This window comes from Hippichthys cyanospilos, chromosome 5, assembly GCF_059441005.1.
Source record: "Hippichthys cyanospilos isolate Australia breed blue-spotted pipefish chromosome 5, RoL_Hcya_1.0, whole genome shotgun sequence".
Lineage (NCBI taxonomy): Eukaryota > Metazoa > Chordata > Actinopteri > Syngnathiformes > Syngnathidae > Hippichthys > Hippichthys cyanospilos.
In genome coordinates, this window is record NC_142373.1 from 9473009 (window position 1) to 9500963 (window position 27955).

Here is a 27955-nt window from a genome sequence, read left to right on the forward strand (position 1 = left end):
CCGACCGACCGCTCGGCCGGTAAATTTTTAGAAGGTGAAAACCCCCAAACGCCCTTCAAGCGGAAGGAAGTCTTTTGGGAAAGGAGATTTAACACAATAACGTTCAGCGGATTTCGACGTAGCCGTCAAAGACAACCGCAAAACGAATTACGAGGAAGAACGCAATGGAGGTGACGGTATCTCGGAATTCTTCAGTTAGTCAGAAATATGACTTTAGTCTCAGAATTCCGACTTCTCCGAATTCTCACTTTACTCTCAGAATTGCGACTTCAGTCAGAAGTCACAATCCTCAAAATTGTGGCTTTATTACTGGAATTTCTGAATTACGACTTCTCCGAATTTTCCTTTTTTCTCAGAAGTCTCAAAGTTCGGACTTTATTCTCAAATTTTTCACTTTAATCAGAATTCTGACCATTCTCAGAACTAGACAGAATTCTGACTGAAGTCAGAAATCTGCCGAGTTGTATAAAGACTGTAAAGTTCTCACTTTTGTCAGATTTCTGACTTTATTCTCGAAATTCAGACATTAGGCTTCTGACTAACATCCTGGGAAGTCAGAATTCAGACCAACACATTTCTGACTATTCTGAGGTTTCATAATCCAAAATGTATTCTCAGAATTATGACTATTATCAGAAGTCAGAATTTTGAGGAATCGCTAATCTGAGAATGAGAATTCTGAGACAAGGATAAAATTCTAACTTTAAAATGAGAATTCAGATTTTTTTTTCCTCAGTATGTATTCTGACTTTATTTTCAGAATCCTGGCTTTATTCACAGAAATCTCCAAATTGGGAATAATCTCAGATTTCTGCCATACTCGAACAACTAGTCGTGTGCCGCCTCTCGTTACCTGTCACGCTAATGACTTGCGAAATTGAATAACCTACCGAACGTAAAATTTTGCCGAAACAATTGAACAATTATTTTGAAAGGATTATTGCATGTTTACTTAAAATCTCAAGTACCCCCTGAAGTTCCTTCAAGTACCCCCATTTGAGAACCACTGACCCTGAGACACCACTTTGAATAGACCTTCAAATTTAGAGAGAAAAAAAAAATCATCCCTATGTAAACAAGTCAGCAGAAGACTCAAATTGCCATTCGCTTGGGTCAGCACCGACATAAATAGCGCAATGGGCATCACGGTTGCATGACGACGGCGGTTCGGGTAGCCGTCGACCTGGGTTGACAGCCCAGCGCCGACAACCTTCCGTATCCTGCTAAGCGACCTTGAGTGAGACGCTCAAGCTCGGCGCTCGCCGCGTCGGCGCTCCGGGATTCCCGTCGCGCTAGCGCTGATTAAAATATCACATTGATTTGGGCAATTCTGAACGGAGCCTTCACTCCGGGCATAGGCCCAAAAATTTCTCAACGGTTTCTCAATCAAATCAAGTTCTGAAGATCGGCGTGCTTTTTACATCTTACAAAATGGCTCTCACAACGCGGAAAACTCATTTTTAATTAAACGTAACGTTATGCTTTTCTGTATCATTTTAAGGGTTACAAGTGGTAAAATTCAAAGATATTCTGAAAAGATCAGATTATTTTAGAGGATTTTTTCTTTCCCCTTGTGCAGTACTAAGAAACTGAAATTTGATGTAGGTGCTGAAAAAAGGTCAAAGTTCAACATGGCACCAGCACTGCGGAATGAGGTGGAAGAAAATGACCCAAAATAATGCTGGAGAAGACTTCAAGTCTTCACAGTGGACATTCGTGGGAATGCGGTGCAGTTCAATAATAGGACTGGTGATACGGTATCACTAGTGCTTGCAGAGTTGACTCAACAAGCCACCTCTGAAAAAAATGAATGGCTTTTTTTTTTTTTTTTTACCTACTTGGCATTCATGGAGGATAAAGGAGAAGAGTTTCGTCTTAAAAAAAATAGCTTTCAAGTAACGGGGCCTTGTGACTTGATGAGAACAATTAAAAACGAGAAGAATGTTCGTATTTATTTGTACTTAACATAGGCGCACATTTCTACATGTACCAAACATTCAATATTTTGCTCAAACATGACATAGATTGTGTCGCGTGGAAAAAAAAAAAATAGAGGTGCCATTTTAATACAGTGATATTTTTGCTCAAAGTGGTCATATCGTCAGAATCTGATTGATGAATATGGAGCTCAAAGATCTCAATTTTTATGGAGCTGGCAGAGAATCAGTTAAGTGTTGCTCCAACATTGTGACAAAAGCCATTACGCACCGGTGGGATGAATTTGGAGAGATGAGCAGACGAGTCCCCTTTTTTCAAATTCTGACAGACTCACTCAGTCTCCCCAGAAAGAGGTAAAGCTGTTTTTGCTGCCACAGACCAATCCATATTTCAGTTTTCATTCTATATGTGGAAGGGCCAAGAAGGGTCCCCCAATATTTTGAAACCACCCAGTATTGATGACCACAATCAATAACCGGGTCGCCTCATTAAAAAGAACTCGCACGATGTACTCGGCCCCCCAAAAACAAGCGCAAACATGCAATATATTGGCTCTAAATCAAAAAAGTGACTTTGCCGTTTTTACAACGTTGTGATTACGTCATTACGTGTCCGATCTTAATATTTAAATGTGCGTTTAGGTGGACAAATGCCCTTCTCATCATCGCTCTGTGCCTCAGTAACGCAGCTGCTCTTGCTTAAGTACGCTGTATGGTGGCAAACTGATTTGTGAGCGTTACAGATAATTGCAAATATTCAGTGCAGTCTATCTCTTAACACATTCAATGCCAAGGACACATTTTTACGTTTTTTAAGTCTTGACATACAATCATATATATACACACACACACACATACTGTATATGCAATGCAATACACAATATTACAACTTTTTTGTATAATTATAAAAGTAATCTAGCACCTTATGTAATTAAGTACAAACATGATTGATTAGATAAGTACTCAAGTAATCAATTATTTTAAGTACTAACACTACCAATGAAACTGATTATTTGAAGTACACAGGTATAAAACTAATCAATTATTTTTGGTACTGCGTGCTAAAGTAATTGTTTACTTTAGGTACTAAAGTACTAGTCTATTACTAGGCACTTATTTCAACAATCCATTACTTTTTCCTTTACTTTATTCTCAAAAGTAATTTTATTAGTACTCAAGTACGTAACCAATTACTTTGTGTACTCAAGTTCAACATTTTACTTTTAAGTTTGAATTCTGACTATTTTCATACTTCTGACTAAAGTCAAAATTTGAACTTTACTAAAAGTAATCAATTACTCTAGTTAATAAGTACCAAATTAGTTGATTACATTAGGTACTAAGTAATGAAGTGCTCTATTTACTAAAGTAGCTATAGTAATAGTTGAAATAGAAATAGTAGTTAATATCCAGTGAAGGGTCACTTAGTCACCTTATATATATATATATATATATATATATATACATACATACAAACACACACACACACACACCTGGGATTGGATGTCTGGGCTCTTAAAAACGTAAATGCACGTCTTTGAGATTGATTGCGTTACTATTGACATTTTTGGTGTGCGTCTTGACGGCTTTCAAGGCAAATTGTTCCAGTCACTTTGTTTTGCTCTTTTGGAAGCTAATGTGATATTATCTACCCCATAAAAGGGTTGTGATATATTTTATGTTGTTTTTATAGTAAAAACAAATACTTGAATAAAGTTATATTGCTGCTTTTCACTTGGTTTCACATTTATTGTCATTTTTCTTAAACATTTTTACCGTGTACTTTGATACTGTCGTGAAATGACATAACATCTGTATAAAAAAATATGACTTCATTTATGAATTTATGATAATGTTCAATTGATTCTCGTAGCACTGGTAAATTTAAAAAAACAACAACATTAAAAATGTAAAAATACACAGACTAAATAAACCTAGCATGTTTAAATAGCAATTTATTTGTTGCTCTTGATCACAAACCAACAGGTTACAGGTCATGAACAGGTGAACTATGCCGACGTGGTTACACATACTGTACAGAAAGACAAATTATTTGAACCAAATTTGGTTAGCGTGTAAGCTTTTCGACACATCAGCACGTAAAAATAATTTAGCGCTACTGCACATTAGAGCACAAGATGGCTTCGTTTTATTTCCGTATCGTTGCCAATAATTGATGCGGAGGGCACATTCGAGCAACTCTGTTTTTTTTCTATTTGGAATACGAAATCTCGCTGTGCAGGAGCAACGAATCGAAAAATGGGGGAGGGAGGGGAGGACAAGTAAACTCGTCTCCAAGGGCATCTGCTTTGTTGGGTGCCCCAAAAAAGTGCATGAACATGAAGGCGTGTGAAATGGAAATTGAGCGTTTGTGTGGTCTCCCTTTGACCGTACTGTCGTAGGCACATGAAAATGAGCAAGGCACCTTGAGCGTTTTGAAGCCGTAACACTGTCGTGACTTGAGCAGCAAATCCCACAGGAGCGCCGGGGTCTCCTTTGTTTTTTGTTTTTTTGCCACGTTAAGACTACTAGGAAGGCTTATTAGGGCCGCGCTGAAAAAAGTTTCATTTCCAATCGAAAGTTTGGAAACAACCTCGCTTGACAATCAATAAAATATGTTTTTTTTCTTCGTTTTTTGGGCTAAATGGCGGTGTAAAAAATGGCTGAACGAATGAATAAGGTAATAAAGTCATTGATTACTTTCTGGAATGAAATAATAAAGTAACCTTTTAAGTTCTGAAGTAATTGATTCCTTTTGAGTCAGGGGCGTCCAAACCTGCTCCTTCAGTGCCGCAAGTTTTTGGTATTTTTGTCTTCCAACACACCGCAGAGCTTGGCGATGAACCCATTAGAATCAGTTGCGTTGGAGGACAGAAACATTAAAAACATGCACGATAGCAGCCCTTGGAAACCGGATTTTTTTTTTTGGACACCCCCGCTTTAGGTACTAAAGTAATTACTTTAGGTATTTGGGTATTTAAGAACCCAAAGTAAGTACTTTAGGCACTAAAGTAACAATTTACTTTAAAAACCACAAAACTACAGTAGATGACTTCAGTACTGAAGTGGTCAATTACTTAGGAACTAGCTTACTAAAATAAACCATTGCTTAGGTACTAGCATACTTAAGTAATGTATTAACGTAGTAGCTAAAGTATTTGTAATTGATTACTATAGGTATTACATTATCCATTAGTTTAGGTATAAAAGTCCGAATATAATTGATTGCTCAGGTACTTAGGCAGGTACTTAAGTATTAAATCGATACTTAAGTGTCAGGAGATTGCATGTTTGGACTCGTGAAAATACGTCCCTGGCATTGAATGAGTTAATTGTGCTCAAGACTATAGGAATCAAGAAAGCATGAAAATACGTCCCTGGCATTGAACGAGTTAATTGTGCGCAAGACGATGGGAATTTAGAGGCGTTTCCAAACTTTTGACTGTCGGCATTTTCACATTCAGTCCTTGAACTTTTGTTGCCTCCTACTTCTTGCATTTCTGTTTATTTTTCTATCTTTTCACGGTGGCTTGAACACTCCTTCGTAGAATTACAATCAGTTGTCTTTTTGATGAAAGACATTCATCGCGTTGTTTGGAAAATGTGCTTGACGCGGTGACTCCCACGAGTCGGCCATTTTGGAATGCGAGTCAAGAAAAATTTCTTTTTGGCAGAAATGTGTGTGTGTGTGTGTGTGTGTGTGTGTGGGGGGGGGGGTTCAATAAATAATAAGAGCTTTGAGGAACACGAGAGGTAACACGATGAAGGGGAAAAAAAAGGAAATAAATAAATAATAAAACATTGAAAGCTACATGTGGAATCACCTTCTTTGGCATCCTGAGTAGGTTGTCCTGGGCTTCGTTCCGATCCCTGGTCGTGTGCTGGGCGGAGGAGGGAGGATGCTTGCTGGAAGTGGCGCCTTTTTTTTGTTGTTGTTTTTTTTTGTTCCTCAGCTTGTCTACCCTGAACGTTTTGGATCCCCCGTCTCAGCGGCTCCGAGGCGCAAACAGGAGCATCAGCTAAGACTCAGCTGCGCAAAGCCGATCAGCTTCACCTCGTCGGGGAGCTCCGTGTCGTCGCAGCACGAAGCCTAAGAGGTCAAAAGGTTCACTCTTGAAGACCTTACAATATTGAGCCAAAATAAGGCAGGATTTCATTAAAAAAAAAAAATATATATATATATATATATATATATAGGGTATAGGCTGAAATAGGCTAACAATGTGGACTATCCCTTTAACTGCTGCGATTAAGTACCAACCAATCATGGCTCACCCGTTGGTCATGTGACATTCACTAGCTGAACCGTGATCGTTCGTTTCATGAACCTTCAACAAATGTGACAGCAGGTGACAAAATGTGTTTTTCACAGTACTAAATGTACACGGAAAATCATTTGGGTTATAAAATTAACTCATTCCATCCCAAACACGCAATTTTATTTCAGCCCTAAATGTTGAGTCAGGTCTTATCAGTCAACATCTAAAAGTCCCTACGACCAAATGGGAGTGCCAAGTGCTCCAGGTCTCAAATCTTGCGTGAAGCTTAATTAGAATTTGTGCTCTATGGATGAGATGTGAATGAAAGTATTAAACAGACGCCGGCTAAAAGAAGCTTGTTTAATTAAACCCTAAAACTGAGCGTTCTTATCTTTCCAAAGGCAGAATTTTGTGTTTGGTCTTACGCGACAAGTCTACCGAATGTTTGGTCCACCCAGCGGACACTCGGCTGGTCCGCATGCCGATTGGCAGAAATGAGACTGCGTGGCCCACGGCGACAGAGGTGTCAAACGTATGGCCCGCGGGCCCTTTCTGGCCCACAAACGGGTTTAATCCGGCCCACGAGATGATTTCGTAAAGGAAAAACTTGAAATGTTCTTACGGTTAATAGTCACGTTAATGTTTTATGATTTACAGTGATGTCGCGGTTGTTTTGGACAAAATGAAAAGACAATAATACACTTGAAGTTGTTGTTTTAAAGCTATATAAATACACACCAAGATTTTATTCATCAGGCCCACTTGCGAATAGATTTTTCTCCGTGAGGCACCCAAAGCTTAAACCAGTTTTGACACGCCTGGACTAGACAGTCACTTGTTGTTTAGTCATTACGTAATTTAATGCGTGTAAAAGCCGGTCACATATCATAAAACCATCTTTAATGGACCGTCAAAGAAGGATGATTTGAAAAGGGCTTAATTCAATTAGTCTTGGAACACCCTCAGCCCTGCTTTGCCTCCTGAAGAACTAACATCAAAAACTGCGGAAACAAAGCGTAGGCTCGGCTAAGCTAGCGCTAACTGGCAACGGGGAACTCGGCTCAACTCATCCTATGCCAAAAGATATATTTTTACTTACCTTATTATTATTACATTACAAATCAACCTCCATAAGGTCTCGACTTTTGTTTCAGAGCAGTTGTAACGCAAGTGTATGAAAATAAAAGATTAGTAGATGATTCTATGGACTTTTTGGAATCGACAAGCTAGCTTGTGTCCCCTATAAAGCTGTCAACAAATGACTTGGGTAACGGCTCGGGTTGTGAATGTCACATGACCAATTGGTGATTGGCGTTACCTGAGCCTTCAGCACAGGTGATGTCATTTTCAGTTGACAAAAAGTGTTTTAAAGGGAAAAAGAGTATTATATATGGACCATTTTCCAAATAATATACAAGTGTTAAAAAAGTGGACCCCCCCCCCCCCTCCCCCCCTGTTTAAGTGATGTTTTTCTTAGGTCTCGCCGCACATATCCTGCAGTCAACATGCCCTCTTTGCATTTTTCATCAGTTTCTGTTTATAGTCGCCTCAGTGGGGTTGTCAGCCATCAATCATCTGCAAACTCACCAGCTTAAAGGTCAATACTTTGTAGGTAGTTGGGTCATCTACAATCTTTTGAAGGTTAGCAGCAACTGGAACGCAGCAAAGCGCAAGACAACACAAATGTCAAGCGCGCAACGGTGTAAACAAAGCAATTTAACGGAACAAGCAAAGTAAATACCAGTAACCACATCGTGTCCGTTGACGAGACCCGCCGAGAACAACTCTTGGGAAACGCCGTCGGCGGTGTCTGGTAAGGCAAGAAAAACACAAATACCGCGTTCCTTTTCAGTTAACGCGGGCAATGTACAAAAGATGAGCTCATCTCATACCTCGACCAGGAGTGAATTCAAACCGGATATCGTTGAGTTCCTTTTTGGAGTTCCTTAATGAAAAAGAAACAACCGGTGAATGTAATGGATGCTTTCAAGAACCGCGTCGTGATCGATCTGGGATCGAGAAGTGGATTGCGTCTCGCAAATTCTTACGTGCCGAATTCCCACGTGCCTCATGCAATTAGCAGAAGACTGATAACAATCCTGTTTGGTTCAGATAGTTTTGGTTTTTTAAATAATTGAAATGATCACAAAATTCTGGCATCTTCATTCTTTTTAGGTAGGGTCTTTTTCGCTTGCCACCATTAAAATTTTGCGTCTTGGCTGTAAGAAAGGTCCATTGTTCTGGCGGAGCTTTGAGGTGGAATATGTTTAGTAGATCTATCTTTTAAAGTTGTCTTACCAGACTTGGTCAACTTTTTTTCCTCCAGCCCCAATTTGAATCATAAAAAAAATGTACAAAATCAATTAAGTAATTGATCACGTTATGTAATTAAGTACTAGGTACAATTCCTTAAAAAGTTAGTAAACACTTAAAGTACTGTAATGGAATCCTGCACTCATTTTCCAGCAGCCAGTTTTAGACCATTCTTTAGCCAAAAATGTGAAAAATGTAAATAGGTACCTAGGATTGAATGGCTAGAATATTGAAAAGGTTAAAAATATGTCTTTGGGATTAAATGAGTTCAATTATAGATACCTCTTTATATTTCTTTCAGTTTTATTCAAGTGTTTGGCTATAAGATTATAAAAATGAGTGTCGAAAAATGGCTGGTACTAAATGAATTACTGTAACTCCTCTCTATTTTAGGTAACTAAGGACTAAAGTAATAAAGTAGTCAATTCATTTAGTACCAGCCCTTCCTAGAGACAAAATCCTCTGAAAATATTCACATATAAATACCTGGGATTGACTAAAAATACTTAAAAAAAAAACAACAACATAAAATTACATCTTTGGATTTGAGTGAGTTAATAATGAGTAGCTGCAGCCCGAAAGTCTTCAGCTTACCGCACAAATTAACTGCCACAACCAATTTTATTCTTCTCCTGCTACTTGATATCCATGGCAACTAAATTATTTCTATCATACATTAAAGTGTAAAAAGCTCCTTTCACAGCTTCCCCTGACATTTGTCAAATGTCTGCCTCAGTCCTCTAACTCTAAAAAATACATGGAAATGTCACATCTTGATAAAACAATAGAATCAATTTGAATCTGTGCCTTTTTTCCCCCCCGCTTTGGTCTGCAAATGAGAACTAATATCCTAAGTCCTAAATTCTTCTTCAAAAGTGGTGACAAGGGAATCCTCAAGGGGGCCTTTGTGCCTGAATTACAGGCAAGCGAAATGACAAGAAGGCAATTATAGAGCGACGGTATCTCATTGGGTCCCATGATATTCGCAGAACTCATGCTAATCAACTCCCTTAGTAGTTGGGATCAAATTAGCTAGCGTTTTGCTCCCGCAAACACAATTAGTGTCAGGAAGGCGTCTTTTAGAAATGTTGGATTTGGTGTAAACCTATTTAGAAATGAATGGAAACTATGTGGTCTGAAATCAAGCGGTGGGTAACAACAGAAAATGGTGTCAATGTTCAAATATTTATGGACCCGGCAGTAGGATGAGCTCCATTAATTTGTAGAATGGAAAGCCGTGTGCTTTAATCTCCACATGAGTCATTTAAAAAAAAAAAAAAAAAAAAAACAGTTATATGAAAAACAAAAAGAAATGACGTATTAGGGCTGGGCAACGTAGCAGAAAATAAAATATCAATTATTTTTAGTCGTTTGAACGATTATGATTTTGATTGAAGCAAAAAACACAACCATCGTCTATTTAAAAGTTTAATTCATTGAGCAGTTTTAAATAGATTTTAATATAAACCTATTCATAGCTTGTGCAAAAAAATAGCTAGAGATAGTTTTAGAAATAATAATTTCCCGTTTTTTTTCATGCTGACAACCACAAGAGGGCGCTCTAGCAATGATTATAATACGTATTAAGCTTTTTTTTTGGCACGCTTCAGCGCCTTATTGTCTTGGTATGGACATTAAGTAGTTAGTACTTATTGTAAACACACCTTGCAAACTTTGCAATCTGCCATTTGTTTACAATTTAGCTCCTTTTCAAACAGTTGACTTACATAATTGTATATTAAATTGAATTTATTGATTGCCCAGTACGAGGACATATAAATCTAAATATATCGGATCATGATCAGCGATTTCCCGGAGGCCACTTCATTTCGAGACATCCTGAGAAGTGCTATGCTAGCAATTACAGCTTTCTCTGGGTAAAGCTTCAGGTGTCAGTGGAAGCAAACAGCTGTTAGCCAGCACTTCTGTCTAAAAAGCAAAGGCAGACTTTCACCTGCCAAGATAACACACGGCAACACCATTAGAAATGTTTCTCGCTCAGTGTCTGCGCATCAAGTAACAAGCGGGAATCCTTTAGGCTATGGACTAAAATAGAGATGGGATATTGCTAGGCAAGGCGGTCGATAACCAATATTTAAAGCCCGTATTTATTTCGGGGAAGAATATGTATTGCAGTTAAATGTAATGATTTTTAATAGTACAAACCCCAAAACTTAAATTCACTACTTTCGCTACTAAATGGCTCTGACCCTTGCACAGCTAACCAGTCAGATGCCGCTATGGGTGGGACAAAGTTGGAGCGAGGCTTCTTTACGGCCAGAGAAGTGCATGATCAGAGGCATAATTATGGAGTTCATTGGCCGTAAAATTCACTTAAAAACACCGCCCATAAACACCAATGTGGTGAATATGAGCCGTGAGAAACAGCAAATAATTGATCAAAACGCTCTGGAAAATCTTCAAATCAATAAATGTCTCAAAAAATGGTTGCGCTAAAGACCTTGGAGAGTTCCTCTCACCAAGAAAATATGGAGAATTTGCATGACTGGGCACCAGAAATATCATGACGCTACGCTTGCGTGAGCATGGAAGAAGTTGGCGAGCCACACAAAAAACACGCTCTCTCCTTACATGTCATTTCGAAATGTACGCAGGTGGGCGCAAGAAAAAAACAATCATCTGACTCACCTCAGTCGCAGAACCAAGTTGACAGCACCGTGAATGTAAAGCGAATCCCCAAATGACTCCGCCTGAAGGAGAAAGGAGAGATGGAGATGGGTGCACGATATTTGCCTTGGACATTTAAACTTTGATTGTGTTATGAGTCATAGTAATAAAATGGGCCTCTTATGCGGGCTGAGGTTTTTTTTTTTTTTTAACAAAATAGGGAGCACTATTCATCACAGAAGGAATGAACAAAAAAAATGTAATCATGGAATACAAAATTTCACTTGTTTTTATAGTTGAATTTAGCCTTTGAATGATCCTCCCACACACTGTAATCACAATATAAACTTTGTATTTACCACAACGCCCACATGCATTACACCATCTGTAAAGCTAAAGGTTGCGTTTACAAAGATGCTAAACGTTTAAAAAAAAAAGATCAGAGTACAAATACTCATGTTTTGAGTAGATACCAGTAATACTTTTGACCCCCCCCCCCAAAAAAAAAAAAACATATTTTTGAAGACCTACATATTCCAATATGGCATTTTTCCTTAAAACTATCATAATTCAATTCCTGAGACTTTTTTTTTTTTCATTTAATCCCAGGTACTTATTTAAATCTAATTCCTATTTTTTATAGGATTTAGAATAAAATGTGGCTGTGGTGTCTCATTCTGGATATGTAATGATATGAACTCATGAAGAAGAAGCTATATTGGAGCTATGTGCTAACAGCCGAGCTGTAAATTAAGTAGATTTAAAACGAACCACTGATTGTTTATAATACAACTGGGACCAAAGCTGAATGTTTTGTAATGGCCCAGATGGCAATTCCCTCCCCCTGGGAATCTCTTCAGGGTCGTTTTACCTGCGCTGAGCAGTAGCACGACAAAGTTAGACGCAAACGCTAACGCCAATGTTGCACTTTAGCTATTTGGCGCAAGAGTAGCATCTGGTCACTCGGGCATGAATGTTGCAGCGCTGGTCTTAAGCAATTTTTTTCTGCGTATTGTAACATTCGTTGTTAGGCGCCGGGAAGCCTGCGGGCGAGGACTGAGTCCGTTTTTATCGAGCACAAGGCAAAGGCCAGACGTTCGTTCCTAGGTACTTCTCCGTACTTTCTTTCTGGCCTCGCCAGAAAAAAAAAATTAACGCATAATTGCTCCCCCCCTTTTTTTTAAATGACGTCAAACGTGGCATTTGATTTGAAGTAAAAAATAAATAAATACAGTAGTAAGAAAGAAAATTCACAGCACTTTAAAGGCTAAATTAAAAAAAAAAGGCTTGCAGTGCAGCTGGGAGAATTTCCGAGGAATGAAATACTTTGTGATGGATAGTTAACGCCTGATGGGAGCAGCGGACTCCAGCCCAACCTGCGGTTCACTCTAAAAAATGACAAAGCCCTTGCAAATGGGTTATAATAGCGCAGAGACTGTAATAGCAGTGCGACTTGACAATCAGACAGATTGTGACTTATTACAGCTGAATGCATCCCTCCAGGAGTGGCGCATGTTAATGTATGCAAAAATTCACACAAAGGCGCTTAGACAAGAAGTGTGACGCCAAGGTCACTGACTCGCAACAAATGAGTGCAGCTGCTGCATGCCGTATGCCTCACCTGGGGATGCTGGATGGATAAGCCGTCAAAAGGGATATTCTTGACGTTCTCCTCGTTCTGCAAGTGACAAAACTGCTTGTAAGAATGTTACACGTTCCGTTCAAGCCATGAAGGCAGCGTGTCAATAAAGAGAGCGATTAATGAGCAGCGATGTATGTGCCGGTTAGATTCCGAGAGAAGCTCAGCTGTTGGATTTCTGTTAAAATAGGAGCGATAATTGCCTTTGCAAAAGTTCTTTTTCCGAGTGCCGCCGCCACCGCCGAGAATTAATATGGAAAAGCGGACCTAGTCAACTGTGTCGTCGTTTCACCGGAATACAAAGCAGTTTGAATGTTTGAAAATGGAAATGGGGAGAAACAAATGAATACTTACTACTTTGGAGTCGTCCTTGACCCGCCGTGACTGCGTGGAACAAAGGAGCAGAAATTCCGTTATTCCGGGCTGGACACTTCTTGCAGTCGAGTTAAAATGTCATTGTTTCATCAGTGCAACAAAGCTTACCACAACTGCTGCTATTTTGCTATGCGTAAAAGCACATCGACCTTGCCATGTCGTAAATTTCAAACTATGAGCCGCAAGTCTTTTCTCACGATTTGAGGCCTGTAGTTTATATATATATATATATATATATATATTTTTTTTTACTAGCCACCAGGGGGAATGCACCCGTAAAGCAAATGTGTTTAATCTGTTCAAGTTGTCGATTTATGGAACAACGATGAAATAGAACTGAAACAATGCGAATCAACGGCTGTGCTCAATAGTTTTAAAAATATAGTACAAAAAAAATATAAATATTGTATTAAAATGATAAAAAATGGGTACAAGTCGATCAAGATCTTGTATCAAAGTTTTTAAAATGATAAAAATTAGGTACAGGATGAATAAGATCCTGAATGAAAGTTAATGTCACGTAAATTTGATAACCGGCATATAAGTATGATTGTGCAATGTGTTTATATGCTGACTAAATTAATCAATTAAACAAGGGGAGACAGGAGAAGACATTATGGAAGTAATGATTTTGAGTTTGAACTGCTATTTTACGCTGCAATATTCCGTTATTTTGAAAATATATTGGTGCTGTTGTAGATGGTATATTGCTGTAAAAAATATACACACACACTGCTTATGTATGACAAAACGGGTTTGTTAGTATGTTTAATTTTTGTCGCTGCAGCTAATATATACTGTAAATGTCGGTGCGGTTTATAGTCAGACAATTACGGTGTAAAAAAAATACAATAATGATTGGACCTTCATTCCGCATATTTATGAAATAATTCCCTGTGTTCCAATTTTGGATGAATTAGTTTGAATCTGAGAATGCATTAGCTCTAAATGTGGACCCATGACACTACTACAGTCGTTCGGTTATCATTGTACGCTCCTATTTTCTTGCAGGAGACATGGGAATTACTCTCGGGAGAAAATAACATTTGTGTGGTCACTCGGTCCAATTATTATCGCCGACAAGAAGCCTGTGTTTTCATTTGTACGCTTTTCTTACTTGCTTTGTTTGTCTGCCTCCTTTGTGACTGCTTGATCTACTTCCAACAAATGTCCTACTTCCCAATTAATTTTGGGGGGAATGCGCACAGATAATGGCATAATTAAAAGCTACCTTTCATGAGGGAGAACATTTTCAAAACAGATCTTATCAGCGATGAACAAAAGCTGTGCAGAGGGTCCAAAACTGTCATTTCAAGCGAGATGTGAACCAGATTGCTCCTACGGCTCCAAATCCTATTTCGCGTTTTCAAACGCATCTGTCAGATCTCATTAGATCAGGTTGTAAATTTGTTGCGCTACTGCGGAACGTTATCTATTTTCTCCCTCGGATCTCGACGAAACTCCTTTTTATCTTATTAATTTAATAGATTGAAGCCATTTGCTCATTGATTCAGCGGGTGACAAATGTTAAAATGCGTGGCGAGCCGCGCGCACTTGAGCGCTCGTTTTCAATTTGTTAAGTGGATTTCAGAAGGAGATTGGACGCTCCTGTCATATTAGACATGTTGAGTGGCAAAAACTGACAGCCAACGCTTGACGGGGTTTCCCTTCGGTACGAGGAACGACTGGAGATGAAACGCCACTTGCCCTGCCTTGGTTGAACGCCGCCTTGCCTTCCTCGCTGCCTTCGTCCAGCTCGTTGTCGCTCCACTCCCAGTCGCCATCCTCCGTCTTGTGCAGGTGGCCGCTGGAGCCCGGGACCCGCCTCACCTGCACGCCACCGAGATATGTTTTTTGGACTATAGTTTATCTTAACTCATTCAATGCCAAAGATGTGTTTTTACGTTTATATTTTCGGGGGGTTTTAGATAAACAGTGCAGACATTCAATCCCAAGCACTTTAAAAATAATAATCACGTGTTTGGCTAAAAGAAGGTCAAAAAATGTCTGTTACCGAACGAATTGGGTAATTAAGCGATACATTACTTCAGGTGTGAACTAAAGGAACCTAATCATTACTTTAAGTATGAAAGTAATCGATGGCTTTATTATCGCAAGTAATGTTTTACTTAAGAATCCAATAATTTAATATTGGCCATATTTAGAAATTCCTTTAACCTGTGAGTGTTAAAAAAAAAGCAAAAATATGTCCTTGGGATTGAAGGAGTTAACTGGTCAGGCTCTACTTATGTTGCTGCCGTACAGGAGCTTATTAACAAGCGATTCGATCGGATGAAAGTTCAAATGATTGATTACATTGATTAAGATGAATGTTTGTGGTAATGTACGAATAGAGCATGGTGGGAGCGCAAAAATAAAATAACAGGCTCAACCCAGACCACTGGTGATCCAATGTTCTAAATTCCATTTCTACAAAAGGAAAAAACAATCTGCAGTTTGGCTCATTTCCATTCAAGACGCTAGAAATACAAGCAGCAATGTGAGGTACAGTCAGTCATGGGAGCGCTACAGACAGCAGACAAAATGCTAAGCGACTAGCACTGGCTCTAGGCAACCATAAAGTTAAAGAGGCACTACCCCTCTGGTGCTGCCAGCTATAGTTTCCAAACCTGACAGAGAACCCAGAGTCCCCCGGTTGTGCTCTGGCGCCTTGAGCAAAACAGACACAGATCCAGTCTCAGAGTGGCCATCCTGACTGACGTGCACATCTCGAAAATAAATCAGAGGCCAAAAACATTTCTCATCTCCAGTTTGAAGGATAGGTAGAAAATTGTGACAGAATGAACCCAATGCACTCACTGTCTCTGGTCTGCACTTGAAACAAAACAAAAAAAGCTCTTCTCTCAAGCGCAGCCGGCTTGGTCTAAGTCTGCCCTCTATTGGTTCTTTAGTGTAATACACTGTTGAGCAACACGAGATAACCCACATGCATTCATGGAATAAATTGGTGAGTTTCTCCACCTTAAAATCAAATCATTTCATTCCAAAGGTATATGTTTACGTTTTAATCCAGATATTCAATCCCAGTTACTTTAGTTATACATTCGTTTCTAAAGAAGTGTGTCATAGCCTTTACCTAACACAGAACTTCAATCATTTTTCGCACCCGCCCACTCTTCGCTAAATAAGATCATCATCTATAAAAATTTTGACTATACCTGAAATTTTACCCTTTGCAACATTAACAAAAGAAAGAAAAACGCAATATAAATCAACTTTCACTGATTTAAATACATTTTTACAGCATTTATATTGGTTACAGTTTAGTCTAAAACTGAAAGAAAATTACCAAGTGCATCAAAGTGCCCATCAAAAAAATGACGCTAACTCTTATTTTATTGCATATATATATATATATATATATATATATATATATATATATATATATATATATATATATATATATATATATATATATATACACACACACATACATACATACACACCTCAAACACTAATGTATCAAGTAAGCAGACACACCGTCGATACGAAATGTCTGTCCTGGTTTCGACCCCTATGCCATTGTGTTTTCCCCGAGAGCAGCAATGCGTGCGTTTACCATGAATATAGAAAAGCAAAACAGAAGAGGGCAGACCACAAAGGTGAAAACAGTAAATATCTTACTCACTCCTCGAAGGTAAGGACATTCAAGGTGCTTGTCTGTCTGACTAAAGCGAAGATATTTGGAAGGGACTGGATGGACCGCAGGGGTCAGACCATCCTGGCCTGATAATGTTCCTGTCGCTGCAGGCTCTCGGAAATATTTGCTGAGTGTGAAATCGAGGAAGCGGTATTTGCAAGCTCAGCACAAAAACACAAAGTCATTAGCTTTGTCTTTGACTAATTACAAATATAAAATCTACAATCATGTTTTTCAATGGTACATCCTCCTGTCACTATGGAATCTTTTCCAATTTTATTAACTTATTGGTTATTTGATCAAATCACGGAGTAATGGACAATATATTTTTTTCTTATTTATTAAGGTTGAACTTGAGTTCATATAACTAATCATTATTGTTATTTTGTATGGCTATAACAACCCATTATCACAGTCTATCTATGCTATCTGATTAGCAATCACAATTAGCATTAGCGATAAACATGTAAGGTCAACAAACACCAACAAGATCGAATTCACACATACATATGTAGGATACACATGTAATAGTGTCCTTAAAGTGACTTATAAATATTTTAACAATTGTCCATGAGTAGAGCTGCCTGTTAGCACTACATGGTCAATAACCTCTTCTTCTTCCTGTACTACTTCTGTTTTTTCTTCTACTTTGACTTCTTGTTATCCTACTTCTTCATTTCTTGTACTTGTACTATTACCTCTGCGTTTTCTTCTTCTACATCTTGATGAGCAGACTGAGCATGCTTCATGCTGGACTGCCCCCTACTGTCTAAAATTTGAACACCTACACCAAAGTCACTAAAGATTGTTTCTAATGACGGGTTATATTTTGGGAAAAATACAGCCTTTATACTTTTTTGTGGGAAGTTCTGTGTACAAATATTGTCTAAAATGAAAGCTTGCTAACTATATAACTTATAACTATATAAGTTAAATATAAGAGTGTCTTATTTTTAGCCATGACTAGACGTACAATATCCAGAAAATGTCAGAAACTTTCATTGCGCCATTGAATTTTCTCAAGGTGTGAAGAAGTGGGAGGAGTTAATTGTCTTTAAGTGCCAAAGGTGGGCCTGTCTTTCTCTCGTCAGATTGGATAGGCTCTATCTCACCCACAACCCTAACGAGGAAAACAAAAAACGGATGAAAAGGAATTAAAGGTTCCAAATAATGTGTTTATCCCATAAAGTATCAATGGCCAAAATACTGCCATTATTAGAAGGCAGTAGTATCAGCGGTTGCTCCTCCCCTTTATTGGATTCCCCGTCTTTATGTCATCCGCAACGGCAACAATGCTCTCCAGGATGCCCTCCCATTTACTCTGAAATGTGTCAGTGTTTTTCCATCCCTGCACTTACCCACTCTGCCTCCCGGCAATTGGCCTCCGCTGACCGACAAGGCAAACTCTTAGATAAAGCCAATACCATGTCAAGCTGCCTCTGAAAATTGCACTTCCTCACAGCGAGGAGCACAGCTCCAAGTTACCAAGCAAAGCTTCCTTTTATTCGAGCATTTCATTTCAGAAGAGGGGTTTACAAAAAAAAAAAAATCATCAGCACATCTACACGGTGTGACTCTTTTGCGACACGAGCCCGTATTTTCACTCTATCGACAAAACAGTTTGGTCATTGAGTGTTTGAGGTGTTACAAAAGTCGGCGAGCATCACTTATGTTGACTGTAAATGCAACATTGTGACGGAGGGACTCCGCTCAATCCCGGCCGTCGCATACAATTGGTTATGTTTAGTCAATACCGGAGTTATTTTACAGAGAAGCCCAAGTATCAACATACCTTCTTCGCTCTTTGGGATATCTTTGGGGCGCGGCTCAATAGCTTTTCCATCAGATATTCTTTGTTCTGTGTGAAAACGTGGAAAAAACACATTTTAGAAATTGTGTACTTGGGAAACATTAAAAGTAGTATTTTTTTTTTAACTCGTTCAATCCCAAAGACGTATTTAAACGTCTTAAGGATGCAGACATTCGACCCTGTGTACTTATTTGTAGTGTTATTTTGTCAAATATTAGGGAAAGGGCAGCTCAGGGAACCGAGTTCAAATCCACCTCGCTCTGGCCTTCCTGGGTGGAGTTTGCATGATCTCCCCGAGCCCGCGTGGGTTCTCATCGGGCACTCCGGCTTCTATTGGACATAAATTACCCTTAGGCGCGATTGAGTGTGTGAATAGTTGTTGGTCTCTGTGTGCCCTGCAATTGGCAGGCAACCAGTTCAGGGTGTCCCCCGCCTATTGCCCCAAGTCACCTGGGATAGGCACCAGCAAGCCTGCGAACCTTGTGAGGATAAGAGGCTCTAGAAAATGGATGCATGGATGAATTAGGGTAAAAAAGTGTCTGGGGAAAAAAAGCCGGCTCATCCAATGCCAAAGACATAATTATATGTCTTTAAAGTCCAGGTATTCAGTGCCATGCACTTATCGTCAGGTTTGTTTTGTTTTTCTTGAAAAAAATAAAGGATGAATAAGTGCCTGACAAGAGCTGGCACAGAATGAGTCAATCACAGCCTTAACTGAGAGACAGAGCAACTTAGTAGCAATAAATTGTGCTCATAAATTTACATACCCTGGCAGAATTTGTAAGACGTCTTTTGAGAAGAAAAAAAAAAAGAGTAATCAGGCAAAGCACATTTATATTATTGTTAATGAGATTGTAATTAAACTATAAAGGAGTCATTACACAAAACATAAGAAATAATGAGCCTGGGCCCTGTTCAGTCCTCAGTCATATTTTGCAAAGATTGCCAGTATTTCACTGATCTTATTAGGCTATGTAAATCTGAGATGTTTTATTGAAAATAAGAAAAAAATACGGCCTGGTTTCACATTTTAAACTCTTTTATAAATGTTTTTTCAGCATTATAGCATCTTAAAGTTTGTTTTTATTTAAATTCCCATGATTTCTTTTTAGCCTATAACATAGGATCAATGGAGAATAAATTGTATAAATGATTATAGGAACAAGCATACTATAATAAAAGCAAATGGAGACAATAAACTTTATGGGGACTTGAAATAAATACATACCTTGGCCTTTTGGAAAAATTTACTCTTCAAGAGCTCTGCAGCTGTAGGCCTGGAGAGAAGAATAATTACAATGTATAAAACAAAACATTTCACGACAGAGAGAAAATTGCTTGGAATTAAAAGCTCTCCTGGGAGACTTTGACTTTTGTATTTAAGGGGATGCTAACCTTTTGGCAGGATCCTTCTGAAGGCACATAGTTATTAGCTTGCGAAAGGATTTGCCGTACTTCTTTAGCATTTCTTTGTCTTCGATGCCGGTCTCCAGCGTGGGTGGATCGTTCTGCAGCGTCAACATTAACACCTATACAGAGCACAGATACGTTTTATCTGCAACAGCAAAAACGGTCACTGATGACAAGAACGTTGTAGCAGGAAACTGCTTTTTTTGTTGTTTAAGGAACTGCCGTGTGAAGTAAAAAAAAAAGAAAAAAAAAAAGCGAAGTTCCTCAAAGTTTTTGTGCCTGGTTAACCATGGCAGGAAACTTCATAACAGACAACTTGGCATTTCCAACACTGACCTTCATTGGGGGATAGCGGTGATAGGGCGCAGACCCCGTTGCGAGTTCGATGGCCGTTATCCCAAAACTCCAAATGTCCGCTTTGAAATCGTAACCTCGTACCTGCGGGTAAAGAATAGAACAAAATATTCATCAAATTGGCAGGTTTCTTTTTTTAAACATACGGAAACTCATGGATGGATTTGTGCTATTCATTGCGCCACCAAGCCACCCTTGTATGTTCACCTAATTTTTCCAATTACTTTTCGGATGCCCGCTGCCCCCTACTGGTTGGGAGCACAACGAGAACGAGCGAGTGACGATTTGTCACGAAAAGTCAAAATCGGCAGTTGGATGTTTGAAAATATGAGGTATAATTGGTCAAAAAAAAAGAGTTCATTGTTTCACGCAAAACTATTGGGATTTAGTCACCTGTTCCATCACTTCTGGCGCCATCCAGCATGGCGTGCCCACAAACGTCTTTCGAACTTTGTTTCTCGTCATATCCCCACCTGTGGCCAGGAATGCACTTACGCCAAAATCTGTAAAAATGAAAAATAATACAAAATAATTGCCCGTCATTTTTGATCGTCAGGAACAGGACTTAAAAATAAGACAAGAATCACAGTGACGGATGATGACATATCCCACACACCTGCGATCTGAACAGATCCATCTTCTCCCAATAGAATATTCCCGGCTTTCACGTCCCTGCGGCCAACAAAACACAGTCAGTCAAACGGCGAAAGCGAAAGCATGCCGCCACCGCATCGATTCTTTCATCCGCGGAAACGGGGCCACAAACAGCTCGCCGTCATCTAGATTGTTGCCCAGGGGGCCCATAAAAAAAGGGCAAGCCTAGTTCGCGCTGACCTTGATGTCCAGGAAGTTGACGTCACAGCTGCACAGACGCAGATCGATAATCGGAGCTTTACTTTAACAACTCAGCCTTTGATTAGAATATTTCTCGTATATACATATATATATATATATATATATATAAACAATCTTTATTACATAAGTGATTACTTGATGACTTAAGTTTAGTATTTAATTATCTAAAATAATCAATTAGTTTATTGATCTACTACCAAAAGTAATTGACTGTTCTGAGTACTTCAGTAACCCATCATTTTAGTAATAAATTGAGTACTTTTCATACATAAATATCTCATTATTCTGAACTTAATTATAGTAATGTATTCCTTTAGTACATCAGTACCAAGAGTAATTGATTACTAGTGCATAATTCATTTACTGGCCACCATTTTTAGAAACGCCTTAGGCCAAAAACTTGAAATAAAAAATATTGGAAAAAAATATAAATATGTACCTGGGATATAATGTCTGGACTTTTTTTTTCTTTTTTCCCATAAAGTATGTCTTTGGGATTGAATGAGTAAGGAGAAAGAGTATTACCGGTGGATCTGTCCATTTCTGTGCAGGTAGTCTAGACCTTCAAGGACTTCTTTCAGGATTGTCGCAATTATTGGCTCATCTAAATTTTTATCTTCTTCTTTGCTTGTGTGCTTGATAATATCCAGCATAGAGCCTAAAAGAAAAAAAACCCAATGTGATTCAATATGATTTAATCACTGATTTAAAAAAAAGAATAAAAAATTCCAGCCAAATTAGCCAAAGATTGCACCGAACAAGAACCTGAAAAAGGACAAATAAATCCTTGTTTGAATAAACCGGGGTAAAAAGGGAGTACAATTAAATGTACATTTGTCATGACTTTTGTCATGTTTGCAATGCTTGGAAGAGCTAAATAGTAATTTGATATTCAGCGACAAATCGACTCTTTCGAAAGGCTCTTCACTGTAAACCGAGCCTTTATAAAGACTCTTTTATGAGTAAAACATAGACGCGAAAGATATAAAAACAAACCAAAAAAATGCTGAAAAAGGCAGCCTTTTGAACAGCTCTTTTTAGTGAACGGCTCCCTTCAAAGAGCCAAAAATCTCATCGCCATCGCTAAAAGCTGCACGAGCTTCACAAGATTCCCTTTTGGGAATGGGTAATGTCAATGTTTACCAAGTCGTCAACTTGCTTTATGTTTGCAGCTGAAAGTGAACCGAGCTCGTTAACTTGTTTACACAAGGTCAGGAATCGTATTCAAAGATCTTTTCCATTTTTTAAAATTGTATTTATTTTGGCATCGGAATGAAACTTACCTCCACTAAGAAGCTTCATGACTAACCACAGCTCATCCTTCACCACAAAGGATGTATAATAGGTGACGACGTTGGGATGGTTGCATTGGCTCATTGCTTGAATTTCTTTCTATTGGGAGAGAAAAAAAAAAAAACATTAGCGTGAAAGGTGGAAAAGTAGAATTCATCCTCTGTAAAAAGATGAAGGCATTTTCCACAATGAAAGTTTTTGTTAACAATTCAAGGTGAAAAACAAGCCTGAGGCAAGTTGGAAGTGACATTGCAATAACATCCTGCCTAGAAAGTTGGCTTTGAAGATAAAACTACACCGGGATGTTACGTAGGCAGGTGCTGCCTGAACAAATTGGGAAGATTATTTGTTCAGGTTTTTTTCATGAAAAGCATGTCAAACTGGGAGGATTATTGCGTCAGAATTTTCATGAAACGCACGGAGGGTTGTAACGATTAATCGACAATTAACCGATAGTCGATTAATCGTTTCAAGACCTAAAATTGAATCCTTAGAATTTCAGCTTCTCTGCAGTTTTTATTATCAGATTTCTTTCGGCCTTCGTGAGACAGGACTGATCACTGTGTTGAATCAAAAGGAAACATTTACAAACATCTGCTTGTATTTTGGAAAAAAAAAAACAATTAACATTTTTGCCTATTTTCTGATAAGTTAGGAACCAAACAAATCACCAAATTGAAGCCCGACTGATATGGATTTTTTGAGCAGAAAGAAAATCCTCATTAGCAATGAAACAGTTGATTCATTCCAAAATGATACATAGCATTATTTACTTCCCAATGCATTTCTATAGGTGTCTACAGAAATGACTGTTGACTATTTACCAGCCAGTCAGTTCCCAGAATGCATTGCGTGGAGCTATTAATGAAGTGAAAGTGACATTGGTTCTCAGTGTGTTGCTAGTAGTGTCATATTTAAAATGTACATGTACGCACATATTTGACTCACTTGATTTGTGTGAAAGTGTAGCTTAATGCTGAGTGACATCCAGGTCAATTCTTTGCACAACTTCCTCCGTGCATTGCTAGGCCAATCAGTGATTGTCGAAATAAGATTGATTTGTTTTAAATAAAAGGTCCGCAGAATGACAAACAATTTTCATTACATATGTTTAAGGATAATAGGTTACGGTATGTATTGATGTGTAATAAATAATGACACCAGTGTGACTTCAATAAAATACATAAAAAGGTAAAAAGTTAAAATAATCGGCAAATATTGGCCATTTGACCAATTATTTTAGGCCGAGGCATAAAAGGTCATTGTTGACACGACATTGATAAATCGATAATTGTCAATATTGCCAGCGAACTCTACAAATAACTTGGAAGAATACTTCAGATGAACACGCGTCAATTGCAGAAATGTGGCCGAAAAACATGGCGTTATTTTTTTTCGCACATAACAGAGAGAAAGTGTTAAAAAAAAAGATGTTTGGATAAGAAGTCATTGCAAATCCATTATTAAAAAAAAAAAAAAAAGACGGCATACAAAAACAGAGGTTCGTCCAAGCTTAAAGAACGAAGAGAGGGACAAGCACCAGCACAACGAGAACAGACTTGGCCCTTATTTATTCTACTTCACCAGTAATTCGTCCATGCTGGTCTGGCATTTTTCCAGGTTGATTCTCTTGATGGCAACACGCTCCTGTCTGGGAGAACACATGGCCGCTTGCACCACCGCCGTGGCCCCGCTACCTGAAGCACAGAAATCAAAAAGCAAGTAAACCAGAAAGTTGATTAGAAATCAGGTCATGTTCAAGTGATGAAGCCGTCCACGGCGAGGGACGGCGTGACTGTGACGCATGGCTTGTCAAGTGCGAGTGACAGATAAGCGGAAGCGTTGAACACATGTGATGGTAGCGGTTAGCGCGTGCTTGCGAGAACACAGGCGCGCGTGGCGAGGGGGCGAGCGACGGCTGTGCCGCTGGTTCTTATCTAGAACGATAAGACGGGTCAGCTGGAGGGAAAAAGCCTTCCGCCGAAGGACTTATTGGAGGTGTTGGCCCTTTTGTTACGCATTGTTGACGAAAACAATGGCGGTCTTTGATGGTTATTGGATTAACACATGTTATACACTTAGCGGACTTAAGCAAGTCTGAGACTGAATGAGAGCGCCGCTTTACGATATCATTCCGTTTTAGGGAAGATCGGCTCAAATGTGACACGACGAATTAAATGTCGTAAAGTTGGGCTCTTCACAACAGCAAACATTGCTCAATGACTGCTTCTCAAAATTCTGAATAAAACCTAAGCAGGCTATTTGTATTTCATCTTTGCGAAGGCCAATAGATTTAGAGCTGAAACAAGTACAATATTCACAATTATATCTACACATTTTATGCTAATAACATATTTTAAGTTTATTTTTCTAAGAGTCCAGACATGATCCCTGGTTCTTATATTTTTTTCAAGTAGGCTAAAGACGGCTCTAAAAGAATTAAGTACCAATGCAATTCATTATCTAAACTCCATCAGGTAAGCGATCACTGTAACTTAACAATTATTCAATTACATTCAAAATAAAGTCATTTAGTACTTATAATCAATTTAATAATCGAGTGTTTATTAAGTATGTATTACTTTAATACCTAATTCCACTAGTAACAGCCATTTTTAGATATTCAGTTTGATGAATACTTTTTTTTGGTCTGGTCAGACTTAAAAGGAAAATACCAAGAAAAACAATTCAGTAAACCTGCAAGTAACATCGTCATAAATAAAAATTCATGTAGATTCTAGAAAATGAAATTGCTATTATTGAAAAAATAATGGAATAATGGAAAAAAATGGTCAAACTAAAATCCGCGATAAGCGAAGCCGCAAAAATCGAAACACGATGTAGCGAGGGAACACTGCGGCTAAATTGGTCCGTGTTGCAATCGGATTCTTTTACTTTGAAACTGCGAGATATGCTCCTAAACTACTAAATTCGCTTGCTATGCTTAAGGAGGCATTTTGAAGGAAAATGCAACGCAGTTGGCGTCCATGTCGTAAGGCAAGCACATTGTCCACTTGGTGCCATCACAGATAGCAAATGATGTCATTTGACGTGCATCATCTACGATGCACATTAGTCATCTAACAAAGTGGGCGTAATGCCACGACTCAGCATCTCAAGAAAGCTGTGAACTCAACGTGTCACGTCCAACCACCAGGCGGGTTTTTTTTTTGTTTGTTTGTTTGTTTTATTTCAGCAGAATCTGCTTCGCTGGCTGCACGTGTGATGCAAACCGGTAGCTGTCAATGAGTTCACATCCGCAGTGGCGACTTCACGTGGAGGGCAAAAAAAAAAAAAAGGAAAGAAGCCGGTGGGCCTTTCAGTTCGCGCTAACTAGCAGCTCGCGGATAACGAAACGCGATAGTACAAAGGCTTACCAATGACTTCCTGTAACTCGTACGACTCCCTGGTTATTGGCCAGCTAGCCGCCGTCGGCGGCGGCTGGACGGGAACCGGGGCTTCGCCTTGGTCCGCCATGATGGTGCTAGTGGTGCTGGGGATGCTGCTGCGCCGGTTAGCCGCCTCTGGCTGACACGAGCGAGCGACAGACACCGAGGGCGGGCGGGAGGGAGGGAGCGAGCGAGCGAGCGTGTCAGCTTTTCAGCTCCCCTCCTCAGCGAGTGTCAGCTGGCAGCCGCAGCCGAGCAACTGCCGCCTGCGAGGAGAGCAACCCGGAAAAAAAAAGAAAAAAAAAATGAAAGGGGCTAGTCAAGCACGCCGGCACATTGCGAGGTTGCCAGATCACTCACGTTTCCGCAATGGCAGCCTCTTGAGGGCTGTACAGATGCGTGTACTGTATCGAAAATAAATACGTTTTGCCTCCCTTTACCTCATTGTGATAACAAATTACGAGGTGCAAATACTTGACTGCACCTTGATAAGTATTAAAATCAACTCCCAAAGGTAGGAAGAAACCTGACTTACTCATTTACTTAAATGCAAACTTTGCAAACTGTACACATTGCATTTTTTACCCTAATTTTGTAAATGCTTTTAAAGGTGTAATAATTAAAGTTATTTGTAGTTTTCAGCGGCTTCCGTTCTATCCATACATTTGTGGGTTCAATTTATTAACACCCACAAAATAAAATTGAAAACTTGTATGGTCTGTTTTTGTAGTCTGTGACGTGGTAATGAGTTTTGTGTCTTAGTTAGAAAGATCTGTACCATTAAACTCATATTTAATAAGAAATTAAATCGTCAATGTGACAATCATAATTTATATGTTCATATCATGTTGGCCGATTTAAATACGTTCTTGCTTATATAAACTGTGCGTTATATACTACTTATATACGTATTTACTCTTTCTTATATACTTACAAGCTCACTTAAATGCTTTCTTATGTTCTTAGTTATATTTTCCTACTTCTGTACTTATATACTTACGTGTACTTATATATGTACTTACATTCTTTCTTTATATAGTTACTTTCTTACTCATACACAGTAGTACCTCTACTTGGGAAATTAATTCATTAAGTCATTTCTTTCTGGGGAGCTCAAACAGGAGACGATTTCATTTTTGGAGCTACTTGAAATAGTGGCAATTTTCCAAAGCTGAATGACACAGATTGAGTGTTATGAGTGATGATCACCTCAGATCTGTTCTGAAAGTTAGCACAACTACCTCTAGACTTTGATGCACTGGCTAAAATGGGTGATCAACAACACTGTTTGCAATCAAAATGATGTGTTATTACATCAATACTTTAGCAATGTTTATGATTGATATGTACTGTCAACAACTGCAGTTTTTTTTTTTTTTAAATATGTATTGTATCCTGTTGCTGTCCTGGCCCGGCTGTCAAATTTTAAAAGTCAAAGTGGCCCCTGAGCCAAAAAGTTTGCCTACCTCTGGAATAGCCCAGCAATGAGATAACAAAACGGGGGTTATGTATTTTAACTCGATTTAAACTCATAAATGACCATTATACTGCTGATACAAAGTTTGTTTATATATGTTATATATGTTTATATATATATATATATATATATATATATATATATATATATATATATATATATATATATATATATATATATATATATATATATATATATATATATATATATATATATATATATATATATATATATATATATATATATATATATATATATATATATATATATATATATATATATATATATATATATATACATATATATACTTTTTGTTTTAATCTAATGACAAAAAAAGGCATTGTGTCCAGCAGAGGCCGTTCGTTCCTCGTTATGACTTTATCAACTCAATTCCGTTTGAAAAAATGTAACTAGACGACACAAAACTTAGCAACAAACCTTAATTTGATGATTCATGTCGGTTTGTTGTACAGTTAAGCATCTTATGTGAATTGCGTTCGTGCCAAACAAGTCTGCTTTTACTCAAATTGTCTGTGACGAGTTCCTGATGTATTT

The 27955-nt window shown here is 38.5% G+C and overlaps 1 protein-coding gene across 1 annotated transcript; it reads right to left on the reverse strand.

Moving 5' to 3' along the window:
- Window positions 1–3872: 3872 nt before the first annotated feature.
- On the reverse strand, window positions 3873–27911 carry stk39 (serine threonine kinase 39). The gene is made up of 19 exons (XM_088414569.1): window positions 27839–27911; window positions 25912–26189; window positions 24119–24231; window positions 22525–22633; window positions 21767–21899; window positions 21003–21058; window positions 20780–20889; window positions 20369–20470; window positions 20018–20151; window positions 19851–19899; window positions 18605–18670; window positions 14859–14981; window positions 13131–13160; window positions 12759–12815; window positions 11159–11220; window positions 8089–8141; window positions 7938–8006; window positions 7784–7848; window positions 3873–6027 (listed from the first exon to the last, which is right to left on the reverse strand). Exons 2-19 carry the CDS (start codon window positions 26009–26011, stop codon window positions 5953–5955), a joined length of 1506 nt encoding a protein of 501 aa, XP_088270695.1. The 5' UTR covers window positions 26012–26189; window positions 27839–27911; the 3' UTR covers window positions 3873–5952.
- Window positions 27912–27955: the final 44 nt, after the last annotated feature.

Bases quoted from the DNA above. Each gene is read 5' to 3' on its own strand.
- stk39 (XM_088414569.1), bottom strand. From the start codon at position 26,011: ATGGCGGACCAAGGCGAAGCCCCGGTTCCCGTCCAGCCGCCGCCGACG. The intron at 22,634-24,118 runs GTGAAGTAGAAT...CTCTCCCAATAG, and splicing joins CCAGCATGGACGAATTACTG to AAAGAAATTCAAGCAATGAG. The intron at 11,221-12,758 runs GTGAGGCATACG...TTTCTCCTTCAG, and splicing joins TATCCATCCAGCATCCCCAG to GCGGAGTCATTTGGGGATTC.